At 39.3% G+C, this 12,751-nt stretch overlaps 1 protein-coding gene across 7 annotated transcripts in view; it reads left to right on the forward strand.

Moving 5' to 3' along the window:
* The window catches only part of Stau2 (staufen double-stranded RNA binding protein 2), a 249,960-nt gene that overhangs the window by 49,434 nt on the left and 187,775 nt on the right, over positions 1 to 12,751 (forward strand). For all 7 annotated transcript variants that reach the window (XM_051158718.1, XM_051158709.1, XM_051158693.1 and 4 more), the window contains one exon: positions 5,577 to 5,712. In XM_051158718.1, coding sequence (XP_051014675.1) covers positions 5,577 to 5,712 — 136 coding nt within the window. The remainder of the gene's footprint in view (positions 1 to 5,576; positions 5,713 to 12,751) is intronic.

A 12,751-nucleotide genomic window follows, 5' to 3' on the forward strand; every position in this document is an offset into this window, starting at 1 on the left:
GGTGAAGTTTTGGCCCGAGCTGCTGCTGAGGGCCATGTCATGGATAAAGTGAGTGTGTGAGAGCTGGCCCCACCATTCACCAGCTGCAGCATTCAGGAAGAGTGGGCCTTGCATCTCCCCTGGGCAGCAGAGTAGAGCTGACCCTGATGACAGGGGTGTGGGAGAGCTGGCGTGAGGGCACGAGAACAGGAGAGCTGTCCCTGCCCGTCATCTGGGAACAGCAGGAGAGTGGGTCCTGGTGGCACAGGCAGAAGGAGCTGGTGGGCTGACCAACTCAGCTTCTACCCAGGCCCAGATCCAGGGCTCTGGCTTGGCTCACCCCAACATCGACCTCATCTATGAACTGCTGGAAAGCATGAAGGGGCTGATCCTGCAGTCCATAGCTGGGGGTCCCCATGACACAGGGCATATCTAAGAGATGTCGCAGTGAGGATTCGGTATTGATAATGTTGCAGAAGCCAGAGGCTTGGGACCAGACCAATGGCTTATTGCAGTGAACATTCGCAAGAAAGATGTGTGGGCCAAAGAGTGTACTTGTGGGATACACTGTGGCACTCTACAGCTCCCACAGTGAGATTTCTTTTCTTTTCTTTTTTTTTAGAGGAAGGTTGTAATGGAGGGTGGATACAAACGGATGAGGAGATGAATGGAATTGGGTAGTGCATGATGTGAAAGTCACAAAGAATCAATAAAAATGTTAATTAAAAAAAGTAATAGCGGCCTTTTCTCTTTCACTTGTCATATAGAAATTCAAAATTACTATGTATAACTATATACCTAGTTATTAAACTATTTTATATTTAGCACTGATAATTAGAGTGTCTCTTTAATAGATCTAAGAACCATATCAGAATATGACAAGATACCAATAAACAAGTAAATTTTTGTATCAGTTAAAATGTTTAAACACATCTTGGCCTGTGAGATGGCATAGTGAGTAAAAGGCATTTGTCACCAACCCTGACTACTGCAGTTAAACTATTGGGATCTACTTGAAGGACAAAGAGAACCAGCTTGTGTAGGTTATCCTCTGACCCCTGCATGTGCCATGGCTGTCACCCACCATTCTCTCACTTACACACAATATAACGTAACAAATAATTCAAGAATTCCAAAGAGTGGATGTATTTGTAACAGCAGCATATAGATTCTAATACCTGAGAAACCTTGAAAAATGATTATCCTTATACAGTGATTCCCCCTCCCCCCAACAAGTGTGCTGACCGTCTCTCAGAGGCTTCTCCAGCTCTGCGGAGACAAACACAGTGTGCGTGCTGGGGTCTGCCTTGTGCTTCCCTATACCGCCCCCCACAAAGCCAGCTGCTAACACAACAAGTACAGTAGCCTCAAGTTCAAGCGAGGAAACTGTATGAAACTCTTTCATTTAAGGAGCATGGCTAGGATACTTTCCCTACTCTACACTACAGTTTGTGATGTGTGTGTGTATGTCACCTCACTGTGAACTGCCCCCACTGGGGATTTTCAAATATTCTCTCTCTCTCTCTCTCTCTCTCTCTCTCTCTCTCTCTCTCTCTCTCTCTCTCCCGGCCCCCCTCTCTTTCTCTCTCGCTCTCTCCAGGGTTTCTCTGTGTCACCCTGGCTGTCCTGGATTCATTTTGTAGACCAGGCTGGCCTCAAACTCTTGCCTCTGCCTCCCGAGTGCTGGGATTATGTAGATCCTTACTTATTGCCTTAGCTTATAGGATGGGATCTTTCGAGCTCTCCTCTCGCAGTTAGGTTTTATGTTACTTGTGACTGGGTACTTGCTCCAGAAAGGAGTTCAAAATGTCATAAATATAGGTTGAATGGTAGTTCACACTGGAGGATTAGGCATGGAGCTTAACGTTTAGGCCAGCTAGGGTTACAGAGTTAAGACAGAGGTTAGCCTGGGGTACATACATAGTAAGACCATACCTCAAAAAACAAAAAAACAAAACAACAACATTTAAATCAAATAGTTCATGAATCTTGGTTTCTGATAATTATTTTAATCATTAAAGTGAAAGTCTTAGAAAAATTAAAATGTAAACTTAAAGACACAAGCTATACTTATATGTTAAATAAAGTCCTTGGAAGACTGTTGGGCAGTTTCTTATTAAAGGTAGACAAGTTAACTTGATGACCTAGCACCCTGTCTGTCAGTCAGTATCTACAGAAACTGAGTAATAAATCTACCACGTGACTAATTCAGAAATGTTTAGTACCATTCCCTGTGAACAACTCAAATGTTTCTTCAATAGCAAATGAACAAATACTAGTATTTTCATTCTATGATATAAAAAATTAAAACACTGATACATGCAAACATGCATGTATGAAAGAAGCAAGATAAAATAGTTTCTTCATCTAGCAAGAACATGCTAACAAATCTGTAATAACAGGAGTCAAAGTGAGTCACTAAGAGTGATGGGTAATTGACTGGAACCAGGCATGAGGAACTTTGTGGGTGATGGGGATGTTCGTGAGTAAGGTGGTGATCATGTGAGTCTTTACATCTAAGTCACTGAGCTTAAGCTTAGGTTTGCATATTTTCCTTAATCCCTTAGGAAAATGTAGAAAAAAGAGGGAGGGAGAAAAGGAGGTCTCTTTGTTCTTGACTTTTTTATAGAATTGCATATATAGAAATTTTGGGATTTAAACTAATTGATTTGCTATTCAATAACTAATTGCTATTAAATCCAATTTGTTTTCTACTCTGTAATAAAGAAATACTAAGCATATAATCTAAAAGGCATAATTCAAACACATGACACATGTGTTAGATTGCATTCAATATAAAGGTTTCATATATATGCATACGCATATATGTTTAACTAAATAATCTATTTTAATACTTAAAATAAAACTTGACCTAATATAACATTGTGTTTTTTTTACTACAAAATTTAAAAACAAAACCAAAAAACCTTGCAGCTAAGTAGAACAAGATACTGAATGTCCGCCTTCTATCACTAGGTGAGCTCATGCCCGCTGGTCTTACTCCTTATTTTCTTCTTCCTGAGGCTCTCACATATGTGTGGAAGACGAGGCACCCAGCCCGGGGACCTCACCTGGCCTTGAATTCACATCCTCCTGCCTCAGCCTCCTGAGTACTGGGATTAAAGTATGAACATCTGGCCCTGAAATATTTTAAAAGAAATTAGTTTTTACTTTGTCACAAAGTGCTTTTTCAGATGAGGCCTCTTATCATTATCAAGCAAAGAAAGGAATAATTCCTTAAGATTAAAATTACACAAGGTGCAGATTCTCCTTATGCATATTCTTCATAGCTAAGTTTGCTATAGTTAGTGCAGAATGAAAGAGATGTCCTTGTTGCTTTTGGTCTAGAGACACAGAGCCCTTTCCCAGCGTTGGTCTTTATGCAGGTTGCTCGTTGGACAGGGCCACTAGTCCCGTATGGTGCTCCACATGCTTGCTTTGCGGCCTGCCTGCCTGGGTGCTGCGGAGCCTACTCTGGGTCTTGTAATCCAAAGGCTGGACCGCTTCAGGCTCCATGTCTTTGCCAGTGCTGCCTAGTAGGTTACTATCTTGGCAGTATCCTTGCTGCAGCAGATCAGAAGACAATTTTTGATGGTCTCTTCATTGATCTGTGGTATTGCCCACTTAATCTGTTAGCAAGTTCCCCAGTAGCGTTAGGGCAGGTGTCTGTAGAGCGTGCTGTTCTCTAGAGTATCCGGCACTTTATTACCAGTTACAAACTGGTGATTTTTTCTAACAAGGCATTATTGCTTTTACTGACATTCCAGCTAATATGAAGAACTCCCCATCTCATCATCATCTTGTGAAGACAGTTTATTCAGGAGAGACAAGGCAGGCATTTGATCCTTTCCCTTTATCAACATCGTGTGCAGATCTGGAATCAATGATCTCTTCCAGGATAGTCTTGTGAGGGCGTGCATAGTTTTAAGTGGGGAGTGATAGTTGTTAGACGCCGCACACTCTTGGTGCTGGCGACTTCGTTGCTAGTACACTGGTTGGCCCCTCTTCAGTGGACAGAGCTAGCAGATACCACATTCCTTCTAAGTTTTGTATGTTTACTGTTGAGATAGAGCCCAGACTGGGTCTTACCTCAGTACGTAGCTGTGGATGATCATGAACTTCGCGTCTTCTTGTATGCACCTCTTGAGCCCTGGGGCTATAGGAATGCATTATCACGCCTGTTTTAAATGGTGCTGTGATCAAACCCAACACTTTGAGTGTGCTGGGCCAGCAGTCCACCACAGCCTCACCTCCTTTGTTCTTTTTTTCTTTTAAAGAGAAATGTACCAGGGTCCTTACATTTTCAATTCATTTTAAAAATTAGATTACTTAATGTATTTGATTTTATATTTTCTTATGTGATTCTAATATAAACAAAATAACATGTACTTTAATTTGTTTTGTACCTATCATTGGATGCATAACAATGCAGTAACAGTACTGATATTACTAATAATAGCATGGTTGTTAGAAATAGTTCACAATTTCCTTTCCTTTAGGCCATATGAATACTTTTCTGTCTTTAAAGTAGTTTCAAATAATTACTGTTTGCACAGTTAAGGTTTACTTTTAATGCAATTGTGTTATTTAAAAATACTTGTTTCTGTCTGTATTTTGATTTAATTTTATTTGAATTAAAAATATATAACTATTCAAATTCATATTGCTGGCAATGTTAATATGGAAAACAGTTTGAGATTGTTTTGTTCTGTTTCTTTTTTAGAATAAATCCCTTAGGTATTTTATAGTGACTAATTCAAAATGTAATTAAATATTTTTTCTGGTCAAATCACCAACTCTGTTCACAGTTAGATTCAGTTTTCTTTGTGTTTTAGTGGTTTCTTCCCACCCCCACCCCATTTTGGTGGAAAATTTTGTGTATGTAAAAGTTTTATTTATTTTTAACATTTTGGCTTTATCTTAAAAAAAAAAGTACTTATATTTCATTTTCTTAGAGGAAAATCAGGTGGAATACACACCGGCTTTGTTAAGTTAAAAAGCAAAGAAACAAGCAAGAAAGTGAAAGCAAGCTGCTCCATTCTCTGTTGTTGGTTTTTGTTTTTGTTTTTTATTTTTATTATTTCCAGGAAATAGATGACATTTTAGGTTTTGAAAGTATCACTCATAGATTATTATATTTACTTTTGCTTCATTGAGTATAGAGAAAAGAATGTGTTTTTCATCAGATAAGTCCAAGCATTACTGACAGCCCTATATTTATTACTAATGTTCAGTTGCTTGATTAACAAATAATAAATAAAAATCTTAGCAGGTGATATTTTTAGTGATTAAATACAAATATAGTTTCTGGGGTAAGTATTTATAAAAGTGATATCCAAACTAGTTACCTAAAGTTTTGTATTTATTTTGTTTTAAATAATGTGACTGTGCAGTTGAAAATTCATTTTAATGTACAGAAAATGCTAAAACTTAAAAGAAATTTTACTATAAACTATTTTTAAACTTTGTTGACAATTAGAGAATTATGTAGAGGGGCTTCCACTCCCCTCTTCTTCAGTGGTTTCTAAATGAAGTAATTTGTATGGTTTGTTGTGGAAATATTTCACTTGTGTGCCTTTAATATTTTTTTTAAACAGGTAGTATAACTCCAACTGTGGAACTGAATGGGCTTGCTATGAAAAGGGGAGAGCCTGCCATCTACAGGCCATTAGATCCAAAGCCATTCCCAAATTATAGAGCTAATTACAACTTCCGGGGCATGTACAATCAGAGGTTTGTATTTCTTTTTTGCTTTTGTTCTTATTTACTATTTTATGCTTATTTATAGATTTTTATGACATTCTGAGGCTATTTTCATTATCACGATTGACTTTGGACATTTGGGGGAATTTAGATAAATCAGACTAACCAAGTGTATTGGAAGTTAAGAACAGAACAAAAACAAAACCCCATACCTTCGGTACCCTTCCTTGCCCATCTCTGCGAGCCGCACGATTGCTGCAGGCAGGGCCCATTCAGGATCTGCACAGGCCACCGTGTTGACCTGCCATGGGACACTCTCATAGCCACGCCTCACTAGGCGCAGTGTCTGCCCTGGGTTGTTTGACTACATTAATGACTTTGAGTGTTTGTGATTTATAGCAGCTTTACTGGAGAAAAGGATTTACTAAGTCGTTGTTGCACGTGGCACAGTTGTGATAGTTTAAGTGTAACTGTGCAAGTATGGTAGAAATTTCAAAATAAAATGAGACCCCTTGCTTAGTCTGGGTTTCTAGTGCAGTGAAGAGACATCGTTACCACGGTGACCATTATAAAGGAAAACATTTAATTGGGCTGCCTTACAGTTCAGAGGTTCCGTCCATTCTCGTCATGGTGGGAAGCATGGCAGCACACAGGCTGACATGGTGCTGGAGAAATTAAAAGCCAGTGAGGAGAGATCTGCATGTTGATGGACAGGCAGCAGGAAGAGACAGTGACACACTTCCTCCAACAACCTCACACCTGCTTCAACAAGACCACCCCGCATAGTGTCTGTGAGCCTATAGGGGCCATTTTTATTCAAATCACCACAATCCATATTGTAAATGTCATACAAAACTCTAAATTATAGTATGGAAAATGCCAGAAGGTAAATAAATAGAAGTATCTTGCCATTCTAGAACTAACTATTCTAAATCTTTTACATTAAATTATTCTTTGTATTTAAATGTATTTAACTGAAATGGAGCTGTTCTGTAATACTTATGTGTACATATGCACAATAAAATGCACGGGTCTTTAGTGTCTATCTCGATGACCTTATGTATCTGTGCTTCTGCCCTCTTGTCACTGGCTTTTAACATGTGTGTGCCTTTATCAATCACCACTTGGTCAGAACACAGAAATCTGCCATCACCAGGGAGTTTCCTTAGATTTGTTAGCTCCTGACACACCTTCTTCCCAGAAGTGATCTTCCTTTTTTTTTTTTTAATCACAGATTAGCTCTGTCATGCAAATGGACTCAGCACTTATTCTCTCTGGCTTCTGTCACTGTGAAGACAGTTTTCTTGTTTTACTTTGAGATTCATTAATACTGCTTATATTTAGGCAGAACAGTATGTGTGCTGCATAGTGCTTCTTCCCACCCAATATAGTGACCATTTATTATATTAGTCTTGGAGAAACATTGTTTGCTGGCTACAAAACGCTGCATGTGGCCGAGGTATGGTTTATAGTTGCATGGCCTCATTTTGGTCATCCAGGCTGTTTTCTACCTTCGGATTGCGGATTAAACACTGTAGTAAATAGCATTATAAAAATCTGTTACACTTATTTATAAATATTGTTTATATTACTGTTTATTTCCTGAATGTAGAGTACTCAGTTAAATAAAAGATTGTTCTAATTTTTTCATTAAAAGCCAAGTCATAAATATATTTACTAATTTTGTTTCCTGTGAAGAAAACAATCTTGAAAGGCATTTTAATTGGATTTGGCAATTTTCGTTTTTTAAAAGTATGTTGTAAATTCATAAGTATTTATTCTTAGATTGTTGCAGTGAGCACTTTTAGTGTTTGTGCACCTTTCCATGTGTCTGAAGTGCCTAAAATGGGTGAAAGCCAAGTAAAGAGGGTGCATACTAGGAAAAAAGTTTGTGCCGGGCGTGGTGGCGCATGCCTTTAATCCCAGCACTTGGGAGACAGAGGCAGGTGGATCTCTCTGAGTTCGAGGCCAGCCTGGTCTACGAAAGAGTTCAGGACAGCCAAGAGAGCACAGAAAACCCTGTCTCAAAAAACCAAAAAAAAAAAAAATTAAAAAAAGTAAATTCTAATTTTTGTTATAGCATATGAGGACATGTTTTCTGTTTTTATAGCTCTGAATTTGAAATACATTGCTTTGCTTGATAGTTAAATGTTTAATTGAAAGCTTTCTGTGATGCTGACTGCTACCAAACAGGACTGTTCTTAGATGTTCACTAGCTGTCTCTGTATTTGTCTGTTTTTATTTGTTTACTTTTACTGCATTTCCTGACTAGTTCTACATGTTTGTGTTAACATTATTAACACTCATTCTATTTAGTTTGTAATCTTTCTGCATATAGTTTGGCCTTCAATTTTGTGTCTTTCTATAGTTTTATTACCTTTTAATATTGACATTTAAAAAACGATTTCTTTCTTTCAAGACAGAGTTTCTCCATGTGATTGAGGCTGTAGATCAGGTTGGCCTTGAATTCACAGAGACCCACCTATCTCTGCCTCTTGAGTGCGGGGTTGAAGGCATGTCCCACCACCTGGCCTATAATTTCATTATTGCGTATAAGAAATTCCTTTTGATATGTGATCAGGTATTTGTTAAAGCTTTTGGTAGGGTTTTATGTATTTATTGATACTTTAATTCAGATGTGTAGAGAATATGATTATTTAGTCTACATGTAACTCAATACTTTGTAGTGCCTTGTTTGGTAGCAGGAAATGAACAGTCTCCATGTAAAACAGTACTGTTCAAATTCTGAGTGCTTCCTTTAGGAATGACTGTTTGTGGTCTTTAGCACTTGTCCAGTCTCTTAGGCATCCTCCGCTCACTTCTTGTGTGTGACAGTTTATGCTAGGAAGAGCACACGTCTGCATGGAAGGTCCCTGTTGTCCTGGTGCTGGCCTGTGTGGGGTGATTGCTAACTCAGTCCCCATTGGCTTAAGCCCTTGGCTTAAATCCTCAGCTTGTCTGGCTTTCTTGTCATTTTCTGCCACTCCAGTCCTATCTTTTTCTCAGCATCTCTATTTCTCACTGCAGCATCCCAAGGAGACTTCCTGGCTCTCAGCTTAGTGTGCACAGTAGAATTGCTTCTTCCTCACTCCTTTCTCATGACAAGTGTCTGCTGATCTTTCTTTCGTCCGTGTTCCCCTGACATACTTAAAGCTAGTGTCTGCTTCAGTACGATAGACATGAGTAAGGAGTGCCTAGTCCATTTTATACGGGTAATATATTTCATTTTTAATTTTTTCACTTTCTTATTTATCTGATTGTGTGGGGGGAATTAGACAGTTCTTCAGTATTCTGTAGTCTGACCTTGTACTCTGTATGTAGTCCAGGCTGGCTTCCCAAGTGTTAAGTTACAGGCATGTGCCACCATATCCAAGCTCATATTTTTTCCTTTTTAAGTTAGTGTATGCTAATTGTAAAAATAGTAGATTTCATTGTATATTTTATAGGTGTATATAATTTAGTTTAATCACTACCCTTTCTATCCCTCTTTCTCCTCCTTCTGACCCCATTTCTTTTCTCAAAGAGTATCCTGTCTATGTTTATGTCTTTAAAAAAAAATACCGATTCTGCATATGAGAATAAACATGGTCTGTGTCTTTCTGAGTCTAGCTTATTTTGTGTGACATGGTGATCTTCGGTTCCATCCATTTTCCTGTGAAAGATGTAAGCTCCATTGTGTATACACGCTTATTCTCATCAGGCTGGTCCTATATCGGTTGTTGGGAATAATGGAGCACTAACCACGGATGTGCAGGCACCTCTGGTTTGTTGATTTACATTTCCTTGGGTGTGTATGCGGGAATGGTGTTGACAATTCTGTTTTTGTTTTTTGAGGAACTTCTATGCTTATTTCCATAGTGGCCAGACTAAGACATTTTCTTTTTGTTTGTTTTTCCAAGACAGGGTTTCTCTGTAACTGGCTGTCCTAGAACTCTCTTTGTAGACTAGGCTGGCCTTGAAGTCACAGAGATCCCCCCGCCCCTGCCTCTCAAGTGCTGGGATTAAAGGTGTGTACTACCATCCCCCCTTTCCCCTGCAGCCCCCCCCCCATTTTCTTTTTGTTGTAATGTAATGAGTAGGTTCATGATATTCTTGTCAAAGCTTTTTTTTTTCTTGTATTTTAATGTCTCTGGTTGTTTACTAAAATTTTGACTAGTGAATTTATTATTTTCAAATAAAGCAATCTGGCACTAAAGCTAAATTATCAGATAATAATCTGGGTGCTTGGCAGGCAGTAAGAGGGGTCCTGGCAGTCACTGCGGAGGTGCTGCTACTTGAGAAAGATCTAAAGAAATGGGATGGGAAACAGGGACAAACAAGCAGAGAACACGTGAATGGAAGCGGGGAAGCAGCTGCCTTGACCAGCAGACTGTGTCTGCAGCAGAGGCACCAGGGGGAGAGGACGTGCAGGAGGGGCAAGGACCATGTGATACGGTTTGGTTTTCTTTCTTTTCTAGATGCTAAGAGTGTTAACATTTTCCCTTCATTCCTAACCCTGAGATCTGATTTGTGTGTGCCATGAGGGTGCAGGAACATACCTACATGCTCTCCGAAGGGCTCCTCATAGCAGGAGTCCCTTTCCTTCAGATTTCTGCAGTCTTTATGGTTTTCTGCTGATAACAAAAGGGATAGAAGACAAGCTGCCAAGCCGGTTCCCGCTGGAAGCCTCCTCAGAAGGCCGCATTGCCCGATAAACTATGAGCACTATGAGTTTTACAAATGGTCTTAATTTGCCAAGGACAGCTTAAGCTGGAAGCTGCGCCAGGAAATGTACAGCACGAGGTGAGAGGGGGCAGCTGCAGATTCCAGGCCGACTGGTAGCTGCTTAGACCAGGACTGAGTGAAGTCCCAGAAACAGATCCTTCAGGGGCACTTTTGTAAAGCCATTTACTACTTAAGATAATATTAAATAATAATTAGCTGTTACCCATAATACTGTTTTCTTTGTTCTTTGAGTTTTCTCTACTTGAACTCAGAATGTTACTTTCTGCTATCCTGTCTTATAAGTGGAGAGATGTACTCCTGTCCAACTCTGTGATACAGGCTGGATTCTCAAGTACTTGTCTCCTGTTAACACCCAAGATGCTTGGTAGTGGCTGCGCACGTGCACGCACGTGCGTGTGTGTATGTGTGTGTGTGTTTCCCTCGTCTGAGGCCCTAGTTGGTATGCTATAAATAGAAAGCATTTAACATCGAGTTGACAAACTCTGAGTAAATGTGCCTAGCCTACATCCACAAGAGTGTGTGTCCTGGAATAATTACGAATTTGGCCTAACATGTTCGTAGATAAAAATGTAACCATGTACACCTTTAATCCCAGCACTCAGGAGGCAGGGGCAGGTGGATCCCTGTGAGTTCAAGGCCAGCCTGGTCTACAAAGCGAGCCCAGGACAGCCAAGGCTACACAGAGAAATCCTGTCTCGAAAAACCAAAACAAAAAACAAAAAACAAACAAAAAGTGTCATATTGTAGTGTCAAACACACACAGTTCTGTGTGTCCACGGTAAAAGTTCGCTTTTTAAAAAATTACTCTGTGTGTGTGTGTGTGTGTGTGTGTGTGTGTACAGTCATGCCATCATGCATGTGTGGAGGTCAGAGGACAAGAACAGGAGGCAGTGCTTTCCTTTTTTGTCAGGTGGGTTTTGGGAATCAGGCCTGGTTGGCAGTAGACACCTTTATTTGCTGATCCATCTTTTTATAAGTAAGTTATGTGGAAAGACTAGGATGACTTAAATATCCATCAGTAGTTGATCAGTATTGTCTGTTTCCACATGAAAAGTATTAATACTTGGCAGATGCCATTCAGCCCCTTGTTCTTCTGACAGATTTTGAAAGGGTTGCAGCTCAGACTGTGCTGTATGGAATGGAATGGAATGTTGCCCCGTGTACCTGCGACATTTATTGGGCAGGCCTCCAGGCAAGTTGGATACAGGGCTTGATTTTTCCTTGTTTTTATTTCTCCTTTCTTGTGCTTCTATTTTTTCTTTACCTGACTTTATTTAAAAAAAAAGCTCACTCTTCTCTTGCTTCATAAATGACATAATAGTCCGTATAGTAGATCGGAGTAGATATCGAGAAACCCATAGCTGTGGCTTCGACCACTAGGTGGTACTTGTGTGTTACTAAAACATGGAGTCTAGTGTTCTCTTTAGTCACAATTTCAAGGTCAGTGGCTACCTTAGAAATGAAAGGTCGAACGATATGAAATGACTAGCATTCAACCATTTTTGACTTATTGATATGCTGGTTTCATGTGATTTAATCGTATAGGAAAAATTCAAGTAAACAGCTTTAAACTCTTTGGATAAATGGAATAAACATGAAGTGGTGAAAAGCAGAAACGTTTCTAACAGTTAGGGATGACTTGATTTGCTGTGCTATAGCCTTGGTCTGGGGGCACACCCCTTTATGTAGCCTTGGTCTGGGGGCACACCCCTTTATGTAGCATGCCTTACACATGCCATTCATGACAGAGCCTCAAGAGTCATGTCTCTTCATTAGGACAGCACCTATAGAATAGATACAGAAGTGAGATAAAAAATTGCACAGTACATTTAAAACGGCGTTTCTTATGTCTTTACGTGGGTCTGCAGTGTTATGTTCTTCTTACTGAGGAGAAATAAATGTAAATAACTGAGACACACTAAAATATATTACCTTCTAAAAATACTAGTAAGCCAGAGAAGAGACTCTGAATACATTGCCAAAGCAAGAATGAAGAAGAATGATTTTAATAACCTGTTTGGCCATATAGATTTAAAAAAGTCTTTAAGAAATATTAGTAAGGTAACTTTAGCTAATGTAATATACCATAATTAAATGAAGCTTATTCTAGGAAAACAAGATTAGTTTAGTATAGTAATAAAAATAATCAACTGTATTAATTAAATGGACAAAGGCTGTATGAGCATCTCATTAGATGAGGAAAAAGCATTTGATAAGCCAGCTCTTGTTCATGGTATAAATTTAGCAAATTGGGAATGCAAGACAGGGGCTTCTCTGAACCATCTCTAGCTGACACTGTGCTTATGCTAATAGACTAGAGCAGTGGTTCTCAACCTTCCTGATG

This window comes from Acomys russatus, chromosome 2 (genome assembly GCF_903995435.1).
Source record: "Acomys russatus chromosome 2, mAcoRus1.1, whole genome shotgun sequence".
Taxonomy (NCBI): domain Eukaryota; kingdom Metazoa; phylum Chordata; class Mammalia; order Rodentia; family Muridae; genus Acomys; species Acomys russatus.